General features: G+C 45.3%; 2 protein-coding genes across 2 annotated transcripts in view; one reads left to right on the top strand and one right to left on the bottom strand.

Annotated features, from left to right (window-relative positions):
- The window catches only part of LOC143766340 (uncharacterized), a 393,805-nt gene that overhangs the window by 230,158 nt on the left and 139,487 nt on the right, over positions 1 to 24,160 (bottom strand). The gene's annotated exons all lie outside the window — the stretch shown is intronic.
- Positions 9,253 to 24,160, top strand: part of LOC143766346 (uncharacterized) — a 39,348-nt gene continuing 24,440 nt past the window's right edge. The window contains exons 1-4 of the mRNA XM_077253965.1: positions 9,253 to 9,349; positions 23,484 to 23,632; positions 23,762 to 23,941; positions 24,024 to 24,150. Of these exons, the coding sequence (XP_077110080.1) occupies positions 23,555 to 23,632; positions 23,762 to 23,941; positions 24,024 to 24,150 (385 nt within the window). The 5' untranslated portion in view covers positions 9,253 to 9,349; positions 23,484 to 23,554. The remainder of the gene's footprint in view (positions 9,350 to 23,483; positions 23,633 to 23,761; positions 23,942 to 24,023; positions 24,151 to 24,160) is intronic.

Raw genomic sequence — 24,160 nt, 5'->3', positions numbered from 1 at the left:
AGCGATGTGTTTGCTTGTAACCAGGGTAAACATCGGGTTACTAAGCGCAGGGCCGCGCTTAGTAACCCGATGTTTACCCTGGTTACCATTGTAAAAGTAAAAAAAAAACAAACACTACATACTCGCCTTCTGATGTCTGTCACGTCCCCCGGCGTCTGCTTCCCGCACTGACTGTGAGCGCCGGCCGGAAAGTAAAAGCAGAGCACAGCGGTGACGTCACTGCTGTGCTGTGCTTTACGGCCGGCACTGACACAGTCAGTGCGGGAAGCCGCCGGCGGGGGACGTGACAGACATCAGAATGTAAGTATGTAGTGTTTGTTTTTTTTTACATTTACAATGGTAACCAGGGTAAATATCGGGTTACTAAGCGCGGCCCTGCACTTAGTAAACCGATGTTTACCCTGGTTACCCGGGGACTTCGGCATCGTTGGTCGCTAGAGAGTGGTCTGTGTGACAGCTCCCCAGCGACCACACAACGACTTACCAACAATCACGGCCAGGTCGTATCGCTGGTCGTGATCGTTGGTAAATCGTTTAGTGTAACGGTACCCTAAGGCCAGGCCATCAATGTTAGTCATGGACAATCTCTTTAAACTTGTTCTATCTGTAATACTACCTCAATCATATTTACTGTAACTTAACTGTTAATAAAGTTGGTATGTAACTAGGGTTGCAGTGCCATATTCTGTTTGACTTGCTGGGATTTGTAGTGCTGTGCACCACCAGCAGGAGAAGTTGATACCATGGTATAGTAGCATTTATACATTTCTGTTCCACGTTGTGTTGAAATAAACTGAGTTTACTATTCCATATGCTTTGCACAGTGTGTGTGTGTGTGTGTACAGTGTATACATTGTGTATGTATACAGTGTATGTGTGTAGTGTGTGTACAGTGTGTGTATACAGTGTGCGTGTAAGGCTACTTTCACACTAGCGTTGTTTGCTGTACGTCGCAATGCATTGTTTTGGAGAAAAAACGCATCCTGCAGAATTATCTGCATTATGCTTTTTTCTCCATAGACTTTCATTAGCGACGCATTACGATGTATGGCCACACGTCGCATCCGTCGTGCGACGGATGCGTTGTGTTTTGGTGGACCGTCGGCACAAAAAAAGTTCCATGTAACTTTTTTTGTGCGTCACGTCCGCCATTTTCGACCGTGCCCCCTCCTCCCCGGACCTTACAATGGGGCAGCGGATGCGTTGAAAAACTGCATGCGCTGCCCCCGTTGTTCATTTCTTTCACAACGTGCGTCGGTACATCGGGCTGACGCATGGCGACGGCCCCGTACCGACGCTAGTGTGAAAGCAGCCTTAGCACAGTGCTTGCAGCCTTTATTTTTATGAATTACAATCTTATACAGCACCAACATATAGCACAGCACTTACTAATTCAGAAAGGACGTGTACAAAAAACGGCGCATATTACAAAGTAATACAGGTTAGGCTGGGTTCACATTGCGTTAGTGGCGTCTGTTAGACGGACTATGTTACACAGCAGCATAAACGCGGTGTAACGCAGTCCGTTACGGCCGCCATTGACTCCAATGTCGGACGCATCAGTAGCGCACACCCACAATGGGCGTGCGCTAGGGATATGCCGTCATTGAGTGACGGACCCTGAGACGCGGGCTGCAGCGTTTCCGGGTCCGTCACTGCTAGCGCAGATAGAGCTAGAAGATGCTCTACCTGCGCTAGCGCAATGTAAACGTCGGCACTTGCGATAACAGCAGCCCGTTACCGTATGTGCTGAGCGGGCTGCTGCTAACGCAGTGTGAACCCGGCCTTAGGACTACAACCGAGTAGCGCGGGCTCTGTTCACAAGTGCCAACAATCTGCGGAAACAGCAATGCTAAAAAACAGTCTTTACTGCTTCACTAGATACTTACACAGGTGTATCATGAGGCTGTCACTTTACAGGCAAAGACTGGGAACGATGACAGTGTAAAATCTAGTTTTATTTAAAAAAAGAGCCGGTTCACGAGCCGAAAGAGCCGGACTGCCCATCACTATTATCATTCACTGAGGCCCCTGATCATGTGACCCCTGACTCCTCCCCTCCTGTGACCTCATCACAGGTCCTGTGCACAGAGCAGCTACTGTATATATGTGATGTGCTGCTCTGCAGGTAGGTGCTGGAGATTCCCCATTACTGAGCGCGCGGGGGACATTAACCCTTTCAGTACTGAGACTCCTTTGGGGTTTTTGTTGCCACTTTATAAGAATTATAGCGTTTTTGTTCTGTTTCCTGTAATAGATACATACGGCCCAACTGTGGAAGACAGGAAGGGAGGAAACAGATTGTTCTCATAGTACAGGCCCCTTTCTTGGCCCCCACACAGTGTAATGCCCCCAATATGCTCCTTATGCAGTATATATGATGCCCCCACACAATATAATGCCTCCATTATGCCCCTGTAAGCAGGTGACCGGATACAACACACTGACAAACCCAAGGCAGAAGTAACCAATATAATTATTTATTTCCTTATAATGGGAATTGTGATCACTATGGCAACAGTGAATAATGCAAAACGGTGATTACGAGGTGAAATATACAATATCAGATATACAATGAATTCTCCGGCTCACTCTCACTGTAATAGCAGCCTCTAAGCAAATGTTACTTTTGGTACTGAAAAGAATGATTTTCCTGACACATATGGTCAATAACACTGTCTCTTCTGTGAACACAGGCCAAAGTGGTGTCTCTACCTCTTCCTGTTAGGCCATAAGTCCTCCTAACAAAGTCTACCAAGGCTCGCTGGGCCGCCTTTACTTCAACTAGCTTTCACCTTGTCTGTTGTACTACACTGGACCAACACCTGTACTGACGTCAGTGCTGGAAGCAATGGCCCGGCTCACTCGCGCCTCCTGCTCTTTACTGCAGGCGTATACTACTGAGCGGAATCTCCTCACAGATTATTGGCACATTCGTCTCTTGTACCAGAAGTAATAAGAGCTGGGACTCTGCTCTTACCTGGCATAGTCTGGTCTCTGAGTCTTTACCGACGCAAGTCAGGTTCTCAGGTCTTGGCTGGCATAGTCTAGGACTCTGGGACTCATCTGATGTCTCCTTGGTTCTGTTGCCACAATCAGCTGCCTCTGGTTCTTTACCATGGCCTGGTACCTCAGATTCTTCATTTGCACCCTTTTTTTTTGCTTGGCACCAAATCTGTTCTGGCTTTGGAGCTAAGGCCTTTATAATAATAAGGCTGGGTTCACATTGCGTTTATATGGCACATTAAAGGGACTACGTTACACCGTGGCATAACGCCATTATGCCGCCATTAAGTCCTATGTCGGACGCATCGCTAGCGCATGCCCACAATGGATATATCGCCACTTGCGTTAACAGCAGCCCGTTAACGCATGTGTTGAACGGGCTGCTGTTAACGCAATGTGAACCTAGCCTAACAGTAAACCGCTTCACCAAGGTCACCTGACCTGGTGTATCATCTAGACTCTTTCTTCCTGAAACTCTCCCTTTTCCTATTGATTCCACAAGGTCCCATCTGGATGGCAGATGGCAGTCTTTTTGTACAAATGCCGTAGAGCTCTGAGGATTCGTTCTTATGACACTCCTTTTTACACCCCTTATGCAGTATATATGATGCCCCTCACACAGTATTAAGTTTCCACAGTACTGGCATCTCTCACAGAACTGAAGTTCCCTCCACACACAGTATAATCTTCTCACAGTACCGCCATCCTACTACTCAGTAACACAGTATAATCTTCTCACAGTACCGCCATCCTACTACTCAGTAACACAGTATAATCTTCTCACAGTACCGCCATCCTACTACTCAGTAACACAGTATAATCTTCTCACAGTACCGCCATCCTACTACTCAGTAACACAGTATAATCTTTTCACAGTACCGCCACCCTACTACTCAGTAACACAGTATAATCTTCTCACAGTACCGCCATCCTACTACTCAGTAACACAGTATAATCTTCTCACAGTACCGCCATCCTACTACTCAGTAACACAGTATAATCTTCTCACAGTACCGCCATCCTACTACTCCGTAACACAGTATAATCTTCTCACAGTACCGCCATTCTCTCCACACAGTATAATGTTTCCATAGCACCATCATCCCACCACACACAGTGTAAAGATCCCCCAGTACCACCATCACCCTACATATTATAATGTTCACACAATAGCAGCTTGCCATACACACAGGATAAGGTTTCTACAGGACTGGCCTCCTCACACACAGTATAATGTTCCAACAGTAATGCCTTCCCCCCACATTCTAATGATCCCACAATACTGCCCCCTACATGCACAATATGGTACCATCCACTCCACCAACAACCTCACAGCTAATTAATACTCACTTAGCCTCATTCTTGATGTAGATACTAATGAACCCAGGATCTATGCGATTTACCATACGATAGTTGGATAGGCAGAAGTGTATCAACCATAAAGGTAGTCCACTTGGTCGCTATGATGCCCATGAATTGAGAGGGCTCGTGAGGTTTGGTATTGGTCACCCTCTCCTTTCCATAATAACAATTTCAGAGATATCCACATGCCAATGACGCTGAATAGAATAGTGAATCAGGGAGTCAAAAGCTCCTGATCCACCATTCAGCCTTTGCTTGTGAGTCTGAGACTCTGTGCACTGCAGGCACAATAGCGACACTACATCACACCTGTAGTATGGAACCTCTACTCAACACTGCACAGACTGGAGCAGCGCACCTCCGGACACGGCTGGGTGAGTAGTGTGTGTTTTTTTTTAAATATCAGGAATTGTGGGGGCTTAATATTAAGAGAAGAACTGTGAGTGTATGGCTGGTTGGGGCCATTATACTGAGGGGTTGTGGAGGACTGTAAATGTTTCCATACTGACTGGAGGTTCTTATTTTCTGTAGCAGGTTGTGGTGGCCATAATACTGCGTGAGGTGCTGTGGAGGCCATCATACTGTGTGGTAGACCTCATTCTGAGCTTCATGGGCACACAGGAGAACAAATTCCTTGTGATGAATCAGATAGGGATAAATAAGTGAGAAATACAGACCTTTGGTCTATCTGGTTGTAGACTTGAATTGATATGGTGTTGTGTGCCAGGAGGGAGACATCAGATAGTAAATCCTGAAGGAAAGCAAAGATATAATGGCAGTGAGAATCTGGATTGCAGGCTGAGAGAATAGCGGAAACAAAAAGTAAGGACGAGGTTCTTAGCTCAGGTTTGCTGGACTATTTGACTTATAACAAAAGTCATGTACCCGGAAAGTTCCTGACTCTGCATAATGCAGAAGAAGCATTTTATAGAGTGATGTGCCTGCTATCTGATGTATATACTTCCCAACAAGTTCTTGTTAAGTAAAGGAACATTCATCTCCATACCATCTGGTCCGGGTCTGCAAGTACAACAGCAGCATGCGATCTGCAGAGTCGGGAGATCCTATATATAGGATCTCCCGACTCTAGGATAGGGTCAGAATTTGGCGTAAACAACATGAAAGCATGGATCCATCCTGCCTTGTATGGAGCATCTTTGGGATGTGCAGCCGACAAATCTGCGGCAACTGTGTGATGCCATCATGTCAATATGGACCAAAATCTCTGAGGAATGCTTCCAGCACCTTGTTGAATCTATGCCACGAAAAATTGAGGCAGTTCTGAAGGCAAAAGGGGGTCCAACCCGTTACTAGCATGGTGTACCTAATAAAGTGGCCGGTGAGTGTGTATATATATATATATATATATATATATATATATAGTGAGTTAGGCAGGGAGGGGGATCATATGTCCATGGTGACAAAGGAACTGTGCAACTACTAAAAATTAAACAGTTGCGCACGTCGGTGTATCACCCCCAGATGGGCTAGTCGAGCACCTCAACAAAACTCTCAAATCCATGTTGAAGAAAGTAGTCTCTAAGGATGGAAGGGATTGGGACATGTTGTTGCCCTACTTGATGTTCGCCATTCGGGAAGTACCGCAGGCTTCCACGGGATTTCACCCTTTGAGCTACTGTATGGCAGGCATTCTAGGGGTCTGCTGGACGTAGCCAAAGAGACGTGGGAGCAGGAACCTACACACCATAAGAGTGTCATTGAGCATGTGGCCAACATACAGGACCGAATTGCAGCGGTCATGCCTATAGTAAAGGAGCATTTGGTGGATGCTCAGGCAGCGTAGAGCTGCGTATATAACTAAAAGGCCACGGTCCGCTCCTTTAACTTGGGAGATTGGGTGTTGGTTTTGGTGCCCACTACCGAAAGCAAGCTTATGGGCAAGTGGCAAGGGCCATATGAAGTTCGTGAAAAAGTTGGCGAAGTAAACTACCGAGTTTACCACCGGAAAAGAAAACCCAAATAGTTATATCACGTTAATCTGTTGAAAGCGTGGAAGGACCGGGAGTGTATGCTTATGGAGGTGACGCCCGATATATCATCTGGGGACCCTCCGATATTGGAGCGGTCGGAGGCTGAGGGAGAGGTAAAGATAGGAGACACCCTCTCAACAGCAGCGGCGAGAGGTGCGGAAATTGGTACAAGGGAATGCTGATGTATTCTCGGGTTTACCCAGTTGTACCTCTGTCATCCAGCCTGACATTATCACCGAGCCTCACGTGAAGGTACGAATGAAGCCGTACCCATGTGCCTGAGGCCCGGAGACAAGCCATCGCGAGTGAGGTGAAACAAATACTTCAGCTGGGAGTATTTGAGGAATCCCAGAGTGACTGGTCTAGCCCGATTGTGCTAATCCTGAAGCCAGACGATTCATTACGGTTCTGTAATGACTTCCATAAGTTAAATGAGATGTCAAAGTTCGACCTTTACCCAATGCCCCAGGTGGACAAGCTGATCAAGCGCCTGGGTCAGGCCCAGTACTTCACCACGCTCGATCTGACCAAGGGAAAGTGCCTCTTACAGAGTCGGCAAAGGAAAAGACCACCTTCATAACACCAGAGGGTCTGTACCACTATGTCGTCCTGGCCTTTCGACTACATGAGGCCCCAGCCACGTTCCAGAGGTTAATGGACATAGTACTGGAACCACATTGGAAGTATGCGTCAGCGTACTTGGATGACATTATCATCTTTAGTACTGACTGGCATACCCACCTTTCCCAGGTGTAAATGGTAGTAGATTCACTCAGAGCCATGGGCTTGATGTTGAATCTGAAGAAATGTGCGGTAGGGCTCGAGGAAGCCCAGTACTTGGGATACGTGATCGACCGTGGAGTTATCAAACTGCAAATAAATAAAATTGAGGCTATTCAGAACTGGTCCCGACCTGTTACCACCAAACGGGTGAGAGCGTTTGTCGTAATCTTCGGGTATTACCGGAGGTTCATACCTAATTTTTTTGGAAGAACAACTCCCCTAACTGATCTCCTCAAAGGGAAAAAGTCTGTTGTGGTTCTGTGGAACCCCCAGCGGAGGAAGCATACCAATCCATGAAGGTGGCGGTGTGTGGACAGCCTGTCCTCATTAGCACTTGGTGACAGATCATTCACCTTTGGTATGGATGGGGAATGCCAAGGAGAGGAACGCTCAGGTCACCAGATGGTTTCTTTCTCTGCAGAATTTTAATTTCACCGTTGAACATCGGGCGGGGAAATCACAGGGAAATGCGGATACCCTGGCATGGGCCCCCTGTATGATGATGTGTTCAACCCCACAAGATTGAACAGAGCGGGGGGATATGTGAGGCAGGGAGGGGGATCATATGCAAGGGTTTATATGTATCCCCCAGGATGCAGACGTAGTCCTATTAGACCCACTGGAGTGCCTTGTGTTCACAGCAGGACGCCTGTGAGTTTCAAAGCAAAATAATAGAAAAATGGACCTGGTCAAGCTTTGGAAAAGCTGTTATGGGCTTTTATTTTTTTAAACGGACTACAGGAAGGTAGCAGGGCGGTTCGTCTCCTCCAGGCCGGGTCTTGCAAGTGGCCTATGGCCACAGATTCCAGGTTAAAACCCCTACAGCAAGGGTTTGGGTGTGTCAGTTTTGGGAGTTTGCAACTTGCAGAGTAGTAGGCTCTGCAGAAGCTCAGCCTGTGTGAGCTAACACAGAGCCAGCAGAGCAAACTCCTGGCACCCTGTAGCATGATACAGGGAGTGCCGTCACCCTTGGCACCCGGACTTCCACGGACTGTTTTGTTTCCCAGCTGAGGATGCCATATGCTGCACACTGTGTGAGTGTGGACATTAAAACACATTTGCTGTGAACTTTTCCTGTGGTCATTGTCTGTCACACTGATCCAACCCCGCTGCACTACAATATTTTTTTTTCCTTTGGGGGGCCCAATTCCAGCTTTTGCTGTCAGACCTGTGATTTCTATCTACAACGCTGTGTATAGGATACTAGGGTATAATAAAGTTGTTATGGATGTAACTTAACTCACATTGTGCAGTGACTCTGTTTGCCATATAGTGACGGGATATTACTTGCTGCTAAAACTGTGATTTTTTTTTTTTTCACATTAAATTTTTTTCTTCTTTTAAACACCTCTGATTAGTGCGATCATACAACATACAAGCCTCTGATGGCTCCAGTGATGCCCTGTACTACTGTAGTGCCGGGTATCATCCCTGCCTGTCGGTGTAATACTAACGGCACCATACACATGAGATAAGTGTTAGCTGAATGGTCATTTGGCAGATGGCTATCTCTCCCGACTCCCCCATACACACAAATATTCCCTCTTTCCTGTGGTCTCTATGAGAGTCACCTCCAGACTCCTCTAGCGGAAGGAAGAACAAACTGACTAGCCTCTGAAATTCAGGATGCCAGATCCTTCTCTGCCCTGACATCATCTGGTGCGAGGCCCCCAAATATATTATATAGTTGACCAAACCCCCTGAAATCAGTGCTTTCATGTAACTTTAGTCTAATGTGTATGGGGACGTTAAAAGGTAACTTATTGGGCGCTGCCTCTGGCCCGGCCTAATAGACCTTCGTACATTGCCATTGAAATAGCTGTGTAGAAAACAGAATCTAAGTAAAAAGACAAAGAGACAAATACAACTTAATAACACCACATTATTACAACACATATAAAATGAAAACTAGAAAATATAAAAATCCATAATAGAAAAGATAAAATAAATATAAATCCTATAAGTTAATATTGTAAGATCAGATCCTGTCTGTGGTTCAGACCATGCCGTATTCTTGTTCCGAGTGTGAAAATCCAGCAAGATTCTCTATTTAAAAGTTTTCTTCTGTGATGTCCACCTCTGTATGGTCTGTATACTTTCTCTATACCACAGAACACAAATCCAGATGTGTCACCCTTATGGACATTCGAAAAATGTTTAGAGACCGGAGAAGAGGACAGAACTGCAGGGTTAGCGGCATCAGACAGGTGACACCTAATTCTCGTTTTTAGAGGACATGTTGTGCATCCTACGTATTGTAATCTGCAAGGGGAGCATTCAATAAGATATACTACGTATGTAACATTACAACTAATGAAAGCTTTATTGTAATATTCCCTGAGGTTGGATCGTGATTGCTATCTGTTTGTTTTTAATACAAACTGGCATACTAGACAGCGTTGAGCACCACATTTGCAATATCCTTTAAAATCCAGCCAAGTTTTTTTGCCCCTGTATTAATTTTTGATTGATTACTACTAAATAAACTTGGTGACAGTATGGAACCTAAAGTGGGGGCCTTCTTTGCTACATAATGTATATCATTGTTACATATTTAAGCTTTGTATCTTGGTTCAATATCGGAATATATTTTTTTATAATATTTACTATGTCCTTGAACTGTGGACTGTAATCAGTTGAGAACGTGATGCACATTGGGGGCTTTTTATTTCTATAATTGTCCGTATACAAAAGCGTTACGGTCAATACCATTAATTCTAGCTCTAGCTTTATGTAAAGTCCAATCAGGGTATCCTCTATCCAGGGCTGCGTTTGTGGCAGGCAGACGCTTGGGGCCCACACTCACAAAAGGGGGCCCCTGCGTCTGAGGCCCCTTTATGAAGTGCCCTAGAGGGTGTACAGCAGTGAATAACCAGTGAGTCCTGGAGCATCTCTCCCAAATCCCCTTCCAGCCCCCATCTCTCTCTCTCTTTCTCCCTGCCTGCTGTCAGGTTAGAAGTTGCAAGTGAGGGGGAGGGGCCTGATTACAGCACATCAGACAGAGGTCAGAGGCGGGCCAGGAGGAAGATACCTGCAGCCCTGTATGTCTGTGCCCTCTCCCCTTATCATGGCTGCTCCTAGCACTGTCCTGGGAATGGATCTGTACAAGTGAAGCCGCAGAATCTGGTAAGTATACATGTATCTGTGTGTACATGTGCAGTATACAGTGTGTGTGTGTGTGTCTGTATATGTGTATATAGTATGTGTGTGTGTGTATGTATATATATATATATATATATATATATATATATATATATATATATATATACAGTATATATTATGATTGTGTATATCTGTGGTGCATGTGAGTGTGTATATATATATATATATATATATATATATATATATATACTCACATGCACCACAGATATACACAATCATAATATATACTGTATATATATATATACACACACACACACACACACGTACATACAGTATATAGTATGTGTATGTATACTATATTTGTATACTGTATGTGCAGTATATTGTGTAAATACATAAACTGTATGAGTATGTGAGCATAATGTATATACTGTATATAAACTGAATGTTTCTGTGTGTATATACTTTATATAGTGTATCTATATATATAATTGTCTAAGGGGTACTTCCGTCTTTCTGTCGGCAACTTCCGTCACGGAAATCCCGCGTCACTGATTGGTCTCGCCAGCTGCCTGTCATGGCTTCCGCGACCAATCAGCGACGAGCACAGTCCCTCCCTACTCCCCTGCAGTCAGAGCCCGGCGCCCACAAATTCCCCTCCAGTCAGCGCTCACACAGGGTTAATGCCAGCAGTAACGGACCGCATTATGCTGCGGGTAACGCACTCCGTTACCGCTGCTATTAACTCTGTGTGTCCCCAACTTTTTACTATTGATGCTGCCTATGCAGCATCAATAGTAAAAAGATCTAATGTTAAAAATAATAAAAAAACAAAAAACCTGCTATTCTCCCCTTCCGTCGTCCGACGATGCGCTCGCGCCTGCCGCCATCTTCCGTTCCCAGAGATGCATTGCGAAATTACCCAGAACACTTAGCGGTCTTGCGAGACCGCTAAGTCATCTGGGTAATTTCGCAATGCATCCTGGGAACGGAAGATGGCGGCAGCCGCGCTCGCATCGCCAGAGCTTCGCTGGATCCCGGCTTGTGAGTATATAACTATTTTTTATTTTAATTATTTTTTTTAACAGGGATATGGTGCCCACACTGCTAAATACTACGTGGGCTGTGTTATATACCACGTGGCTGCTTTATACTACATGGCCACTGTTATATACTGCGTGGGCTGTGCTATATACTATGTGCCCTGTGTTATATACTGCGTGCCCTGTGTTATATACTGCGTGGCCTGTGCTATATATTACGTCACCTGTGTGCCTCTGTTATATACTGCGTGGCTGCTATATACTGCGTGGGCTGTGTTATATACTGTTTGGGCTGTGTTACATACTGCATGGCCTGTATTAACGCATCGGCTATTCTACAATATGTATGTATATAGCAGCCACATGGTATATAGCACAGGCCACGTAGTATTTGTCTGCTATATACTACATGGCTACTATATACTACATGGCCTCTATATACTACATGGCCTGTGCTATATACTATGTGGCTGCTATATACATACATATTCTTGAATACCCGATGCATTAGAATCGGGCCACCATCTAGTGTCTCTATATTTATAAAGTAAACATAATGTGTGTACATGTATAGTGTGTATCTGTGTATATGTGCTGCATACAGTATATAGTTCTGTAATTGTAGTGTCGATATAATAGGAATCAGTAGTTTACTGTATTATGCAGATTATAAAACGCTCCGGATTATAAAATGCACCCCAAGTTTTGAAGAGAAAAATAGGAAAAAACTTTTTTTAATAAAATGTTGGTGCTTCTTATAATCCATGCATCTTATTACTTACTGGGGGTGGTGGCTTTGGTGGAGCAGGGTCCCAAGGTCGTTGCTGGAGGAGCCACGTGTTCGGATGTACAGCACGCCGATGCGGGTGTTCGGATGTGTGGCTGCGGGGGGCTCTGCCAATATTTTGTGAAAGGCCAGAACCCCTGCAGTTTATTTAATTTTACTCATTAATATAGCGCTATTAATTCCACAGCACTTTACAGACATTAGTGGCACTGTCCCCAACGGGGCTCAAAATCTAAATTCCCTATCTTTGGAATGTAGGAGAAAACCCACGCAAATTCGAGGAGAACATACAAACTCCTTGCAGATGTTGTCCTAGGTGGAATTTGAACCCAGGACCCCAGCGCTGCAATGCTAACCACTGAGCCACCGTGCCGCCCCAGTTGCATGGCATGGTTTCCCATGTGGTGGACTCCTGGGAAAATAGCTGCACAGATGGAGATCTCGTCACCAAGATCTCAGGAGATGAGATCTCAGCGCTGAAATTTCATCTTCCAAGATCTTGTGCTGAGATCTCCATCTGCTCATGCGCCGCCCCCTGCAGCCATTGTCCCGGAGTCCACCCCATAGGAAACCATGCAACTGCGGGGGCTCTGGCCTTTGACAAAATGTCGGCAAAGCCCCTGCAGCACCGTACACCCGCAGCACCGAACACCCGCAGTGGCGCACCGCACATGTGATCACCCCTTCATCCCAGCCTGTGGCCTGCAGAGACCCTGGACCCTGCTCCACCGTGGCTGGTAAGGTATATCTGCTTTATAAGACGCACCCCCATTTTCCCCAAAAATTTTGTGGGAAAAAAGTGCGTCTTATAATCCGAAAAACACAGTATGTCTAATGCCTGTGTCTTATATTAGGGCCTGTTCACACTTTCTTTACTGCTCCCGGTGCGTTCTGCCAGACACGGACAGCGGCTAAAAGACACTTTTTTTTTTAAGAAATCTGTAGCTGTCGTCTTTCAGCATTTCTTTCCCTATTTAAATGAATGGGACACAAAAATGCAAGAGAAAAGGCTGCACAAATGCTGAATATTTCCTGCCAACCCTGTAGATCAATCGGCAGCAAAAATGGTGCGTGTGAACAGTGTCTACAGGGCAGGGCCGGACTGGCCATAGGGCACTTCTGGCAAATGCCAGAAGGGCCGGTGCCAGTGGTGGGCCGCTCAATCCGCCGCCCCCGCCGTCGCATTCAACTATACCGGCGTATAGACGCCGGTACAGTTGAATGCAATGATGGAGGAGAGAGCGTCTACAGACGCTCCTCTCCCATCATTCCCCGCTCTGCCTCTGACACTGCGGGTGCGCGATGATGTCATATCATCGCGCACCTGCTGTGTCCCGGGCAGACTGCAGCCGCTGAGACAGGAGCAGGAACCAGGAAGCAACGCTGGGCACGAGGAGAGGTGAGGAGAGTTTTTTTTTTTTTCTGGACTGTGGGGCCATTCTCGGAGGAGGGGAGGGGAGGAAGAGAAGAGATGTGGGCTGTATATAGTTCTCTGTGGGCTGTGCTGTATACTGCTGTGGGCTGTATATAGTTCTCTGTGGGCTGTGCTCTGTGCTGTATACTGCTGTGGGCTGTATATAGTTCTCTGTGGGCTGTGCTCTGTGCTGTATACTGCTGTGGGCTGTATATAGTTCTCTGTGGGCTGTGCTCTGTGCTGTATACTGCTGTGGGCTGTATATAGTTCTCTGTGGGCTGTGCTCTGTGCTGTATACTGCTGTGAGCTGTATATAGTTCTCTGTGGGCTGTGCTCTGTGCTGTATACTACTGTGGGCTGTATATAGTTCTCTGTGGGCTGTGCTCTGTGCTGTATACTACTGTGTGCTCTGTGCTGTATATAGTTCTCTGTGGGCTGTGCTCTGTGCTGTATACTGCTGTGGGCTGTATATAGTTCTCTGTGGGCTGTGCTCTGTGCTGTATACTGCTGTGGGCTGTATATAGTTCTCTGTGGGCTGTGCTCTGTGCTGTATACTGCTGTGGGCTGTATATAGTTCTCTGTGGGCTGTGCTCTGTGCTGTATACTACTGTGGGCTGTATATAGTACTCTGTGGGCTGTTCTCTGTGCTGTATACTGCTGTGGGCTGTATATAGTTCTCTGTGGGCTGTGCTCTGTGCTGTATACTACTGTGGGCTGTATATAGTTCTCTGTGGGCTGTGCTCTGTGCTGTATACTGCTGTGGGCTGTATATAGTTCTCTGTGGGCTGTGCTCTGTGCTGTATACTGCTGTGGGCTTTATATAGTTCTCTGTGGGCTGTGCTCTGTGCTGTATACTACTGTGGGCTGTATATAGCTCTCTGTGGGCTGTGCTCTGTGCTGTATACTGCTGTGGGCTGTATATAGTTCTCTGTGGGCTGTGCTCTGTGCTGTATACTACTGTGGGCTGTATATAGTTCTCTGTGGGCTGTGCTCTGTGCTGTATACTGCTGTGGGCTGTATATAGCTCTCTGTGGGCTGTGCTCTGTGCTGTATACTACTGTGTGCTCTGTGCTACATATAGTTCTCTGTGGGCTGTGCTCTGTGCTGTATACTGCTGTGGGCTGTATATAGTTCTCTGTGGGCTGTGCTCTGTGCTGTATACTGCTGTGGGCTGTATATAGTTCTCTGTGGGCTGTGCTCTGTGCTGTATACTGCTGTGGGCTGTATATAGCTCTCTGTGGGCTGTGCTCTGTGCTGTATACTACTGTGTGCTCTGTGCTATATATAGTTCTCTGTGGGCTGTGCTCTGTGCTGTATACTGCTGTGGGCTGTATATAGTTCTCTGTGGGCTGTGCTCTGTGCTGTATACTACTGTGTGCTCTGTGCTATATATAGTTCTCTGTGGGCTGTGCTCTGTGCTGTATACTACTGTGGGCTGTATATAGTTCTCTGTGGGCTGTGCTCTGTGCTGTATACTGCTGTGGGCTGTATATAGCTCTCTGTGGGCTGTGCTCTGTGCTGTATACTGCTGTGGGCTGTATATAGTTCTCTGTGGGCTGTGCTCTGTGCTGTATACTGCTGTGGGCTGTATATAGCTCTCTGTGGGCTGTGCTCTGTGCTGTATACTACTGTGTGCTCTGTGCTATATATAGTTCTCTGTGGGCTGTGCTCTGTGCTGTATACTGCTGTGGGCTGTATATAGTTCTCTGTGGGCTGTGCTCTGTGCTGTATACTGCTGTGGGCTGTATATAGTTCTCTGTGGGCTGTGCTCTGTGCTGTATACTACTGTGTGCTGTATATAGTTCTCTGTGGGCTGTGCTGTATATAGTACTCTGTGGCCTGTGCTGTATATAGTACTCTGTGGGCTGTGCTGTATATAGTACTCTGTGGGCTGTGCTGTGTATAGTACTCTGTGGGCTGTGCTGTATATAGTACTCTGTGGGCTGTGCTGTATATAGTACTCTGTGGGCTGTGCTGTATATAGTACTCTCTGGGCTGTGCTGTATATAGTACTCTCTGGGCTGTGCTTTATATAGTACTCTGGGCTGTGCTGTATATAGTACTCTGGGCTGTGCTTTATATAGTTCTCTGTGGGCTGTGCTGTATATAGTTCTCTGTGGGCTGTGCTGTATATAGTTCTCTGTGGGCTGTGCTGTATATATTACTTTGTGGGCTGTGCTGTATATATTACTTTGTGGGCTGTGCTGTATATATTACTCTGTGGGCTGTGCTGTATACTACTGTGTGGACTGTGCTGTATACTTCTACGTGGGCTGTGCTGTATACTACTGTGTGGTCTGTGCTGTATACTACTGTGTGGTCTGTGCTGAATACTGCTGTGTGGGCTGTGTTATCTACTACGCGAGCTGTGCTATAGTATGCAGGCTGTGCTGTATACTATGCGGTTTGTGCTATATAATATGCGGGCTTTGCTATATACTATGGGGAGTATATTATATTCTATGGGGGAGGCCATGTTATGTACTATGTGGCTGTGTTATATACTATTGTGGGGGTATATTATATTCTATGGGGGAGGCTGCGTTATATTCTATGGGGGGCTACATTATATATTATGGGGAGGTGGGCTGTATTATATTCTATGGGGGTTACATACTCTGTGGGGTGGCTGCATTATACTCTGGGGTGGCTGCATTATACTCTGGGGTGGCTGCATTATACTCTGGGGTGGCTGCATTATACTCTGGGGTGGCTGCATTATACTATATGTGGGCTGCATTATACTGTATCGAGGACTATGGGGAATACGTTATACTATATGAAGAACTATGGGGTGCATTATACTATGGGAAGTGAATTGTACTACATGGATGACTGTGGCGGTGCATTATACTATATGGAGCACTATGAGGATTGTATTATGCTATATGGAGGACTATGAGGATTGTATTATGCTATATGGAGGACTATGAGGAGTGTATTATACTATGTGGAGGACTGAGCAGTGTATTTTAATATATGGAGGACTATAAGGAGTGTATTATACTATATGGAGGACTATGGAGCACATTATAATATATGGAGGACTATGGGGTGTATTTTACTAAACAAGTAAAATGCTGCATATTCGGATTGTTTTTGCTGGAACAAAAAGCCTTGTTGTCAGCAGCACATTGCCAGTGTAAACTGTAGATGTGCTGCTGAAAACATGATACTGTATGGTGATCTATTAGTGATCGTTCTGTCTCATCATTATTCCTCAGCTGGTGGAAAGAGGCCGGGAAACAAGCGTTGAACAACTTCAGTATTGTCGATCAAACTCGTTTAGCGGCCTGAACTCAGCGCACGTAAATACAACAGAAAGGCTTCTGTGTGATGTGCAATATGTTAGCATTTGGGGACCCATTTTAAACTTTGCCTAGGGCCCCACTTTGCCTAAAACCGGCCCTGCCTACAAGTGTACAAAGATATTATACAGTCACCATGTGACAAGTGGGCCTGTGTAACTTCAAATGCCAGGGCTGAATTTTAGTCCCAGTCCGGCCCTGCTACAGGGGTTTTCTGAGAATGTAAAAATAATTAGCATGAAATGATAAATCCCTGCGGCTCCAGCACTGATGCTCCAGGGGACTCCACTAGTCTTATCCCTGGGCTGCAGGGGTCCTGTGGCTCTGGGGGTCTCAGCACTGGGCCGCAGTGGTCTTGTGGCTCCGGGGGTCTCTGCCAGTCTCAGCACTGGGCTGCAGGTGTCTTGTGGCTCCAGGGGTCTCCACCAGTCTTAGCACTGGGCTGCAGTGGTCTTGTGGCTTCGGGGGTCTCTGCCAGTCTCAGCACTGGGCTGCAGGGGTCTTGTGGCTCCAGGGGTCTCCACCAGTCTTAGCACTGGGCCGCAGTGGTCTTGTGGCTACGGGGGTCTCTGCCAGTCTCAGCACTGGGCTGCAGGGGTCTTGTGGCTCCAGGGGTCTCCACCAATCTTAGCACTGGGCTGCAGGGGTCTTGTGGCTTCAGCTTATATTACAGCTGCAAAGTGTATAATAACCATCAGGGACCCCGAACCATCGGCCACACTGAGCCAGAGGGGATTTAGCAGAGTAGGTTGGGGGGACATGTAGGACTTTTTTTAAATCACTTTTTATTCTGCTGTTTGTGAGGTAGGATGTAGAAAAATATGGCAATTCTGCTCTTTTCTATTATGTGACTATACAGCCCCCTTCACACGACCTATCATGTTTTTCACGGATGCCACGTGTGCCCTATTTAACCTACGGTGCTGCACTCATTTTCGTGTTTTCCCAGCAGACAGATGACAAGGGCCAATACAAGTCTATGATTCCGTGTAAACATGCCGTCCATGTGCCATCCGTGTGCTGTACATCTTTAACATGGAAAGTATATGAGAAGCTTTGTAATTTCATTTCCATTATCCATACCGGAAAAACACGGATGGCATGCTGATTGAAAACTCTGGTGACACCGATATGGGTGTAACATGTACGTGTTTTATATTGACATGGGGGCCCCACTTTGAGTTTTGCCTAGTGCCCCAATTTGTCTAAAACCGGCCCTACCTCTACCAAAAACCTTTTTTCTTTCATTATGGAAAACCTCAGGATCTGAGCAATTGTGTTTAATTCTAGTTAATTCTCCATATGATATATTATATTTAATATGTGGTGAATGGCAATAGAGCTTCGTACATTGCAGGCCCAGACACCATCATTAGGCATGTAAGTATCGTAGTAACTAGGCCGCCCCATACTATCGAGTACTTGGGGGCGGAAGGGCATTCATCTGAACTCTGTCACACCTTCTTAGATGCCATGTTTGCTTTTCAGAGCAGAAAGTGGGTAAACTGAAAGGGTTTTTGTTACAGCCGCACCTGTGCCATCCCTGGGTGTACATTTATGTTCTGGGGCCCAAAGAGGTTTTTTTTAAAAAAACGAATGTTAATATTAAAAATTAACAGTGTCTTCTGCTTTTTGCATGTTTTCTTCCTTTTTACAAGGATTGTTGGTGCCAATTTTCTTTTGAAACATTTTAGCCCCTTCACCCCCAGGACATTTTCCATTTTTGCACTTCTGTTTTTGCTCCCCTTCTTCCCAGGGCCATAACTTTTTTTATTTTTCTGTCAAAATGACCATGTGAGGGCTTGTTTTGTGCAGGACGAGTTGTACTTTTGAACGACCCCATTGGTTTTACCTTATACTATACTGGAAAACAGGGAAACAAAATACAAGTGTGGTGAAACTGCAAAAAAGTGCAATTCCACAATTGTTTATTTATTTCTTCACCATGTTCACCAAATGCTAAAACTGACCTGCCATCATGATTCTCCAGATGATTACAGGTTTGTAGACACCAAACATGAATAAGTTCTTTTTTTATTTAAGTGGTGAAAAAAAAATCCAACATTTGTTACAAAAAAAAATGGTGTCATTTTCCCAGACCGTAGCATCTCCATTTTTCGGGATCTGGGGCTGGGTGACGGCTTATTGTTTGAGTGCCGACCTATCATTTTTATTGATACAATTTTTATGTAGGTACAGTGTTTTGATTGCTTGTTATTGCTTTTTAATGCAATCTTGCGGCGAGCAAAAAAATTTAATTCTGGCCTTTTTACTTTATTTCTCGTTATGCCGTTTACAGATCAGATTAATTCTTTTTATATATTGATAGATTAGGCGATAACGACCGAAGTGATACCAAATATACAGTATCTATGTTTTGCTTTTGAATGAGGTGGCAATTTACTGTAGAATCATAGAATGGTAGAGTTGGAAGGGACCTCCTGGGTCATCTGGTCCAACCTCCTGCTCAAAGCAGAATTCACTAAATCATCCCAGACAGATGTCTGTCCAGCCTCTGTTTGAAGACTTCCATGGTAGGAGAACTCACCACCTCTCTTGACCTCTTGTTCCACTCATTGATCACCCTGACTGTCAAAAAGTTTTTTCTAATATCTAATCTTTGTCTCCTCCCATTCAGTTTTATCCCATTGCTTCTAGTCTTTCCTTGTGCAAATGAGAATAAAGATGATCCTTTCTGGCTGATGTTTTGGTCACTTTTGAATGTTGGTTGTGCTTTCACACTCGTGGTAGCATGAGATGGACTCTACAACCCACACAAGTGGCTCAGGTAGTGCAGCTCATCCAGGATGGCACATGAATGCGAGCTGTAGCAAGAAGGTTTGCTGTGTCTGTCAGCGTAGTGTCCAGAGGCTGGAGGCATTACCAGGAGACAGGCCAGTACAACAGGAGATGTGGAGGGGGCCGTAGGAGAGCAACGACCCAGCAGTAGGACCACTACCTCAGCCTTTGTGCAAGGAGGAACAGGAGCATTGGCAGATCCCTGCAAAATGACCTCCAGCAGGCCACAAATGTGCATGTGTCTGCACAAACGGTTAGAAACCCAACACCGTGCAGGACGATTGGCATGTGCCACAGAACAGTAGGATTGGCAAATTCGCCACTGGAGCCCTGTGCTCTTCACCGATGAAAGCAGGTTCACACTGAGCACATGTGATAGACGTGACAGAGTCTGGAGACACCGTGGAGAGCGATCTGCCTGAAACATCCTTCAGAATGACTGGTTTGGCAGTGGGTCAGTAATAGAGTCAGGTGGCATTTCTTTGGAGTGCCTCACAGCCGTCCATGTGCTCGCCAGAGGTAGCCTGACTGCCATTAGGTACCGAGATGAGATCCTCAGACCCCTTGTGAGACCTTATGCTGGTGCGGTTGGCCCTGGGTTCCTCCTAATGCAGGACAATGCCAGACCTCATGTGGCTGGAGTGTGTCAGCAGTTCCTGCAAGATGAAGGCATTGAGGCTATGGACTGGCCCGCCCATTCCCCAGACTTGAATCTCGCACCATCCATTAACGTCACATTGCACCACAGACTGTCCAGGAGATGGCGGATGCTTTAGTCCAGGTCTGGGAGGAGATCCCTCAGGAGACCATCCGTCGCCTCATCAGTAGCATGCCCAGGCGTTATAGGGAGGTCATACAGGAACATGGAGGCAACACACACACAACTGAACATAATTTCCTTGTCTTGAGACATTTCCACTGAAGTTGGATCAGACTGTAATTTGATTTTCCACTTTGATTTTGAGTATCATTCCAAATCCAGACCTCCATGGGATTTTCATTTTGATTTACATTGATCATTTTTATGTTTTATTGTTACATTCCACTATGTAATGAATAAAGATTTGCAACTGAAATATTTCATTCAGTGATGTCTAGGATGTGGTATTTAGTTAGTGTTCCCTTTATTTTTTTGAGCAGTGTATATATTTTTTAAAACATTTTAGTATTTTACTTTACGCTTGCTTGAATAGTCTTCATGGGAGACTAGAAGCTGCAATCATCTGATCGCTTGTGCTATACAGAGCAGTGCTTCAGCCCTGTTCTGTGTAGCAGAAATGTTCACTTGCTATGAGTGCCGATGGCTGGCCCAGCGCTCATAGCTATCCACCAATGACAATCACAGGGGTCTCCTGCAGACCCCAAGTTGTCATGCCAACCCATTGGTGAACCGTGATCATGTTAGTGACGTGCTTCTGGCGCGATCGTGTTAAATGCTGCTGTTAGAGATTGACAGCAGCATTTAACAGGTTAACAGCCACGGGTGGATCTCGATTCCACCTGTGGCTGTGAGGAGCACAAGTCAGCTGTTGAAATCAGCTGACATGCGTGGGAAAAGATGTGGGCTCAGCACCTGAGCCCACATCAAATGGGGAGACCAGACATGCTCCGCACATGTACAGCGCATGTCGTGAAGGGGTTAATATATTTTTTTTCTGATGTTTTCCATGTAATATAGGAAAGCCTAAGGGGAGAAATAAACCCCATAAAACACTGTACATGGAGACTTTGGTATCAGATAACTTCTGTCCCCGATGTTTGTGCAAACAAAAAAGCTTTTATAAAAGCCTCAAACTTCTGTGTGTGAATCAGACCTGAGATCTAACGTGATAGAAGATTACAGCGTGGGGAAGATGGGAAACATTCATATAGACGGCCGGTGGTGATGGAGTCAGTGACGGACTCTGGACAAATCTGTTTCTAGAGCTGTAGTAGAAGATGAAGATGTCGTCCTCATCATAGTTACATAGTTATTAAGGTTGAAGGAAGACTTTAAGTCCATCTAGTTCAACCCATAGCCTAACCTAACATGCCCTAACATGTTGATCCAGGGGAAGGCAAAAAAAACCCATGTGGCAAACAGTAAGCTCCACCATGGGGAAAAAAATTCCTTCCCGACCCCACATTCGGCAATCAGACTAGTTCCCTGGATCAACGCCCTATCAAGGAATCTAGTATATATACCCTGTAACATTATACTTTTCCAGAAACGTATCCAGTCCCCTCTTAAATTTAAGTAATGAATCACTCATTACAACATCATACGGCAGAGAGTTCCATAGTCTCACTGCTCTTACGGTAAAGAATCCGCGTCTGTTATTATGCTTAAACCTTTTTTCCTCCAGACGTAGAGTATGCCCCCTTGTCCCTGTCACCGGTCTATGATTAAAAAGATCATCAGAAAGGTCCTTGTACTGTCCCCTCATATATTTATACATTAAAATAAGATCACTCCTTAGTCTTCGTTTTTCCAAACTAAATAGCCCCAAGTGTAATAATCTATCTTGGTATTGCAGACCCCCCAGTCCTCTAATAACCTTGGTCGCTCTTCTCTGCACCCGCTCTAGTTCAGCTATGTCTTTCTTATACACCGGAGACCAGAACTGTGCACAGTATTCTAAGTGTGGTCGAACTAGTGACTTGTATAGAGGTAAAATTATGTTCTCCTCATGAGCATCTATGCCTCTTTTAATGCATCCCATTATTTTATTTGCCTTAGAAGCAGCTGCCTGACACTGGCCACTGAATATGAGTTTGTCATCCACCCATACACCCAGGTCTTTTTCATTGACGGTTTTGCCCAGAATGTTAGAATTAAGCACATAGTTATACATCATATTACTTCTACCCAAGTGCATGACCTTACATTTATCCCCATTAAAGCTCATTTGCCATTTATCAGCCCAAGCTTCTAGTTTACACAAATCATCCTTTAATATAAAATTGTCCTCCTCTGTATTGATTACCCTGCAGAGTTTAGTGTCATCTGCAAATATTGAAATTCTACTCTGAATGCCCCCTACAAGGTCATTAATAAATATGTTAAAAAGAAGAGGGCCCAATACTGACCCCTGTGGTACCCCACTACTAACCGCGACCCAGTCCGAGTGTACGCCATTAATAACCACCCTTTGTTTCCTATCCCTGAGCCAGCTCTCAACCCACTTGCACATATTTTCCCCTATCCCCATTATTCTCATTTTATGTATCAACCTTTTGTGTGGCACCATATCAAAAGCTTTTGAAAAGTCCATATACACTACATCTACTGGGTTCCCTTGGTCCAGTCCGGAACTTATCTCTTCATAGAGCTGATCAAATTAGTCTGACATGATCGGTCCCTAGTAAACCCGTGCTGATACTGGGTCATGAGGTTATTCCTCTTCAGATACTCCAGTATAGCATCCCTTAGAAAATCCTCCAGGATTTTACCCACAGTAGAGGTTAAGCTTACTGGCCTATAATTTCCGAGTTCAGTTTTTGTCCCCTTTTTGAATATTGGCACCACATTTGCTATACGCCAGTCCTGTGGTACAGACCCTGTTATTATGGACTCTTTAAAGATTAAAAAGTAGTTATTTCTCCTGTCACGTGTAATGAATATCTCCTGCAGTATTGCTAATGCCGATTCTAGTGTCTGTAAATGAGATGAGAATTATCGATATGGAAGATGAGTTTATGAGAAACGTATTCAGCTGCCGACTCCGAGGGAGAAACTGCTTGTTGTCTGTGGCCTAAGTATATAGGTTTTATTAGTAGGTGTAAAGAAGAAAACTAAATACTGTAAAATAATAAATCTCCTCATATGTTTCCCTTATTATCTACAGTAATTGTATTATTACACAGGATTTTTATGATGTTACATCGGCTCATCTTCTTCTCATTCAGGTCTCTACAATATCGGATCCACTCAGTGAAGATCTTCTGTATAAGATAATTTTTCTGAATTACCCATCAAAATGGATATGGACAGAGACAAGATGGTGGAGAGGATATTACACCTCACCCTAGAGATCCTCTTCCGGCTTACTGGAGAGGTGAGAGATTCTGATGACGTCACATTACATCATTCTTATCTATGGCAATAACAGATGGACAGAACTGGAGAGGTGAGGACTCTGGGAATGTCTGTAGTGAGATTTATTAATGTGTCTCTCCATAACCAGGATTACACAGTACTGAAGAAGACCTCTAGTGAGCGCTGTCAGGACCCTGTGTCTGAGGGATGGGGAAGAACCCTGAGCCCAATCATGGGGCCTCCACCTTATCCCCTCATACATGAGGACATCAATGACCAGAAGATCCTAGAACTCGCCTACAAGATGATTGAGCTGCTGACTGGAGAGGTGACACTGCTGGGAATGCTGGGACATTATACAGTAATTCTATGAAGGGATCGGGGGATGACAGTATCATTGTATGTGTCAGGTTCCTATAAGGTGTCAGGATGTCGCTGTCTATTTCTCCATGGAGGAGTGGGAGTATTTAGATGGACACAAAGATCTGTACAAGGACATCATGATGATGGAGCTTCCCCAGCTCGTCACATCACCAGGTAATAGACA

The sequence above is a fragment of the Ranitomeya variabilis genome, chromosome 4 (genome assembly GCF_051348905.1).
Source record: "Ranitomeya variabilis isolate aRanVar5 chromosome 4, aRanVar5.hap1, whole genome shotgun sequence".
Lineage (NCBI taxonomy): Eukaryota > Metazoa > Chordata > Amphibia > Anura > Dendrobatidae > Ranitomeya > Ranitomeya variabilis.
This window is presented reverse-complemented; position numbering and strand designations above follow the sequence as displayed.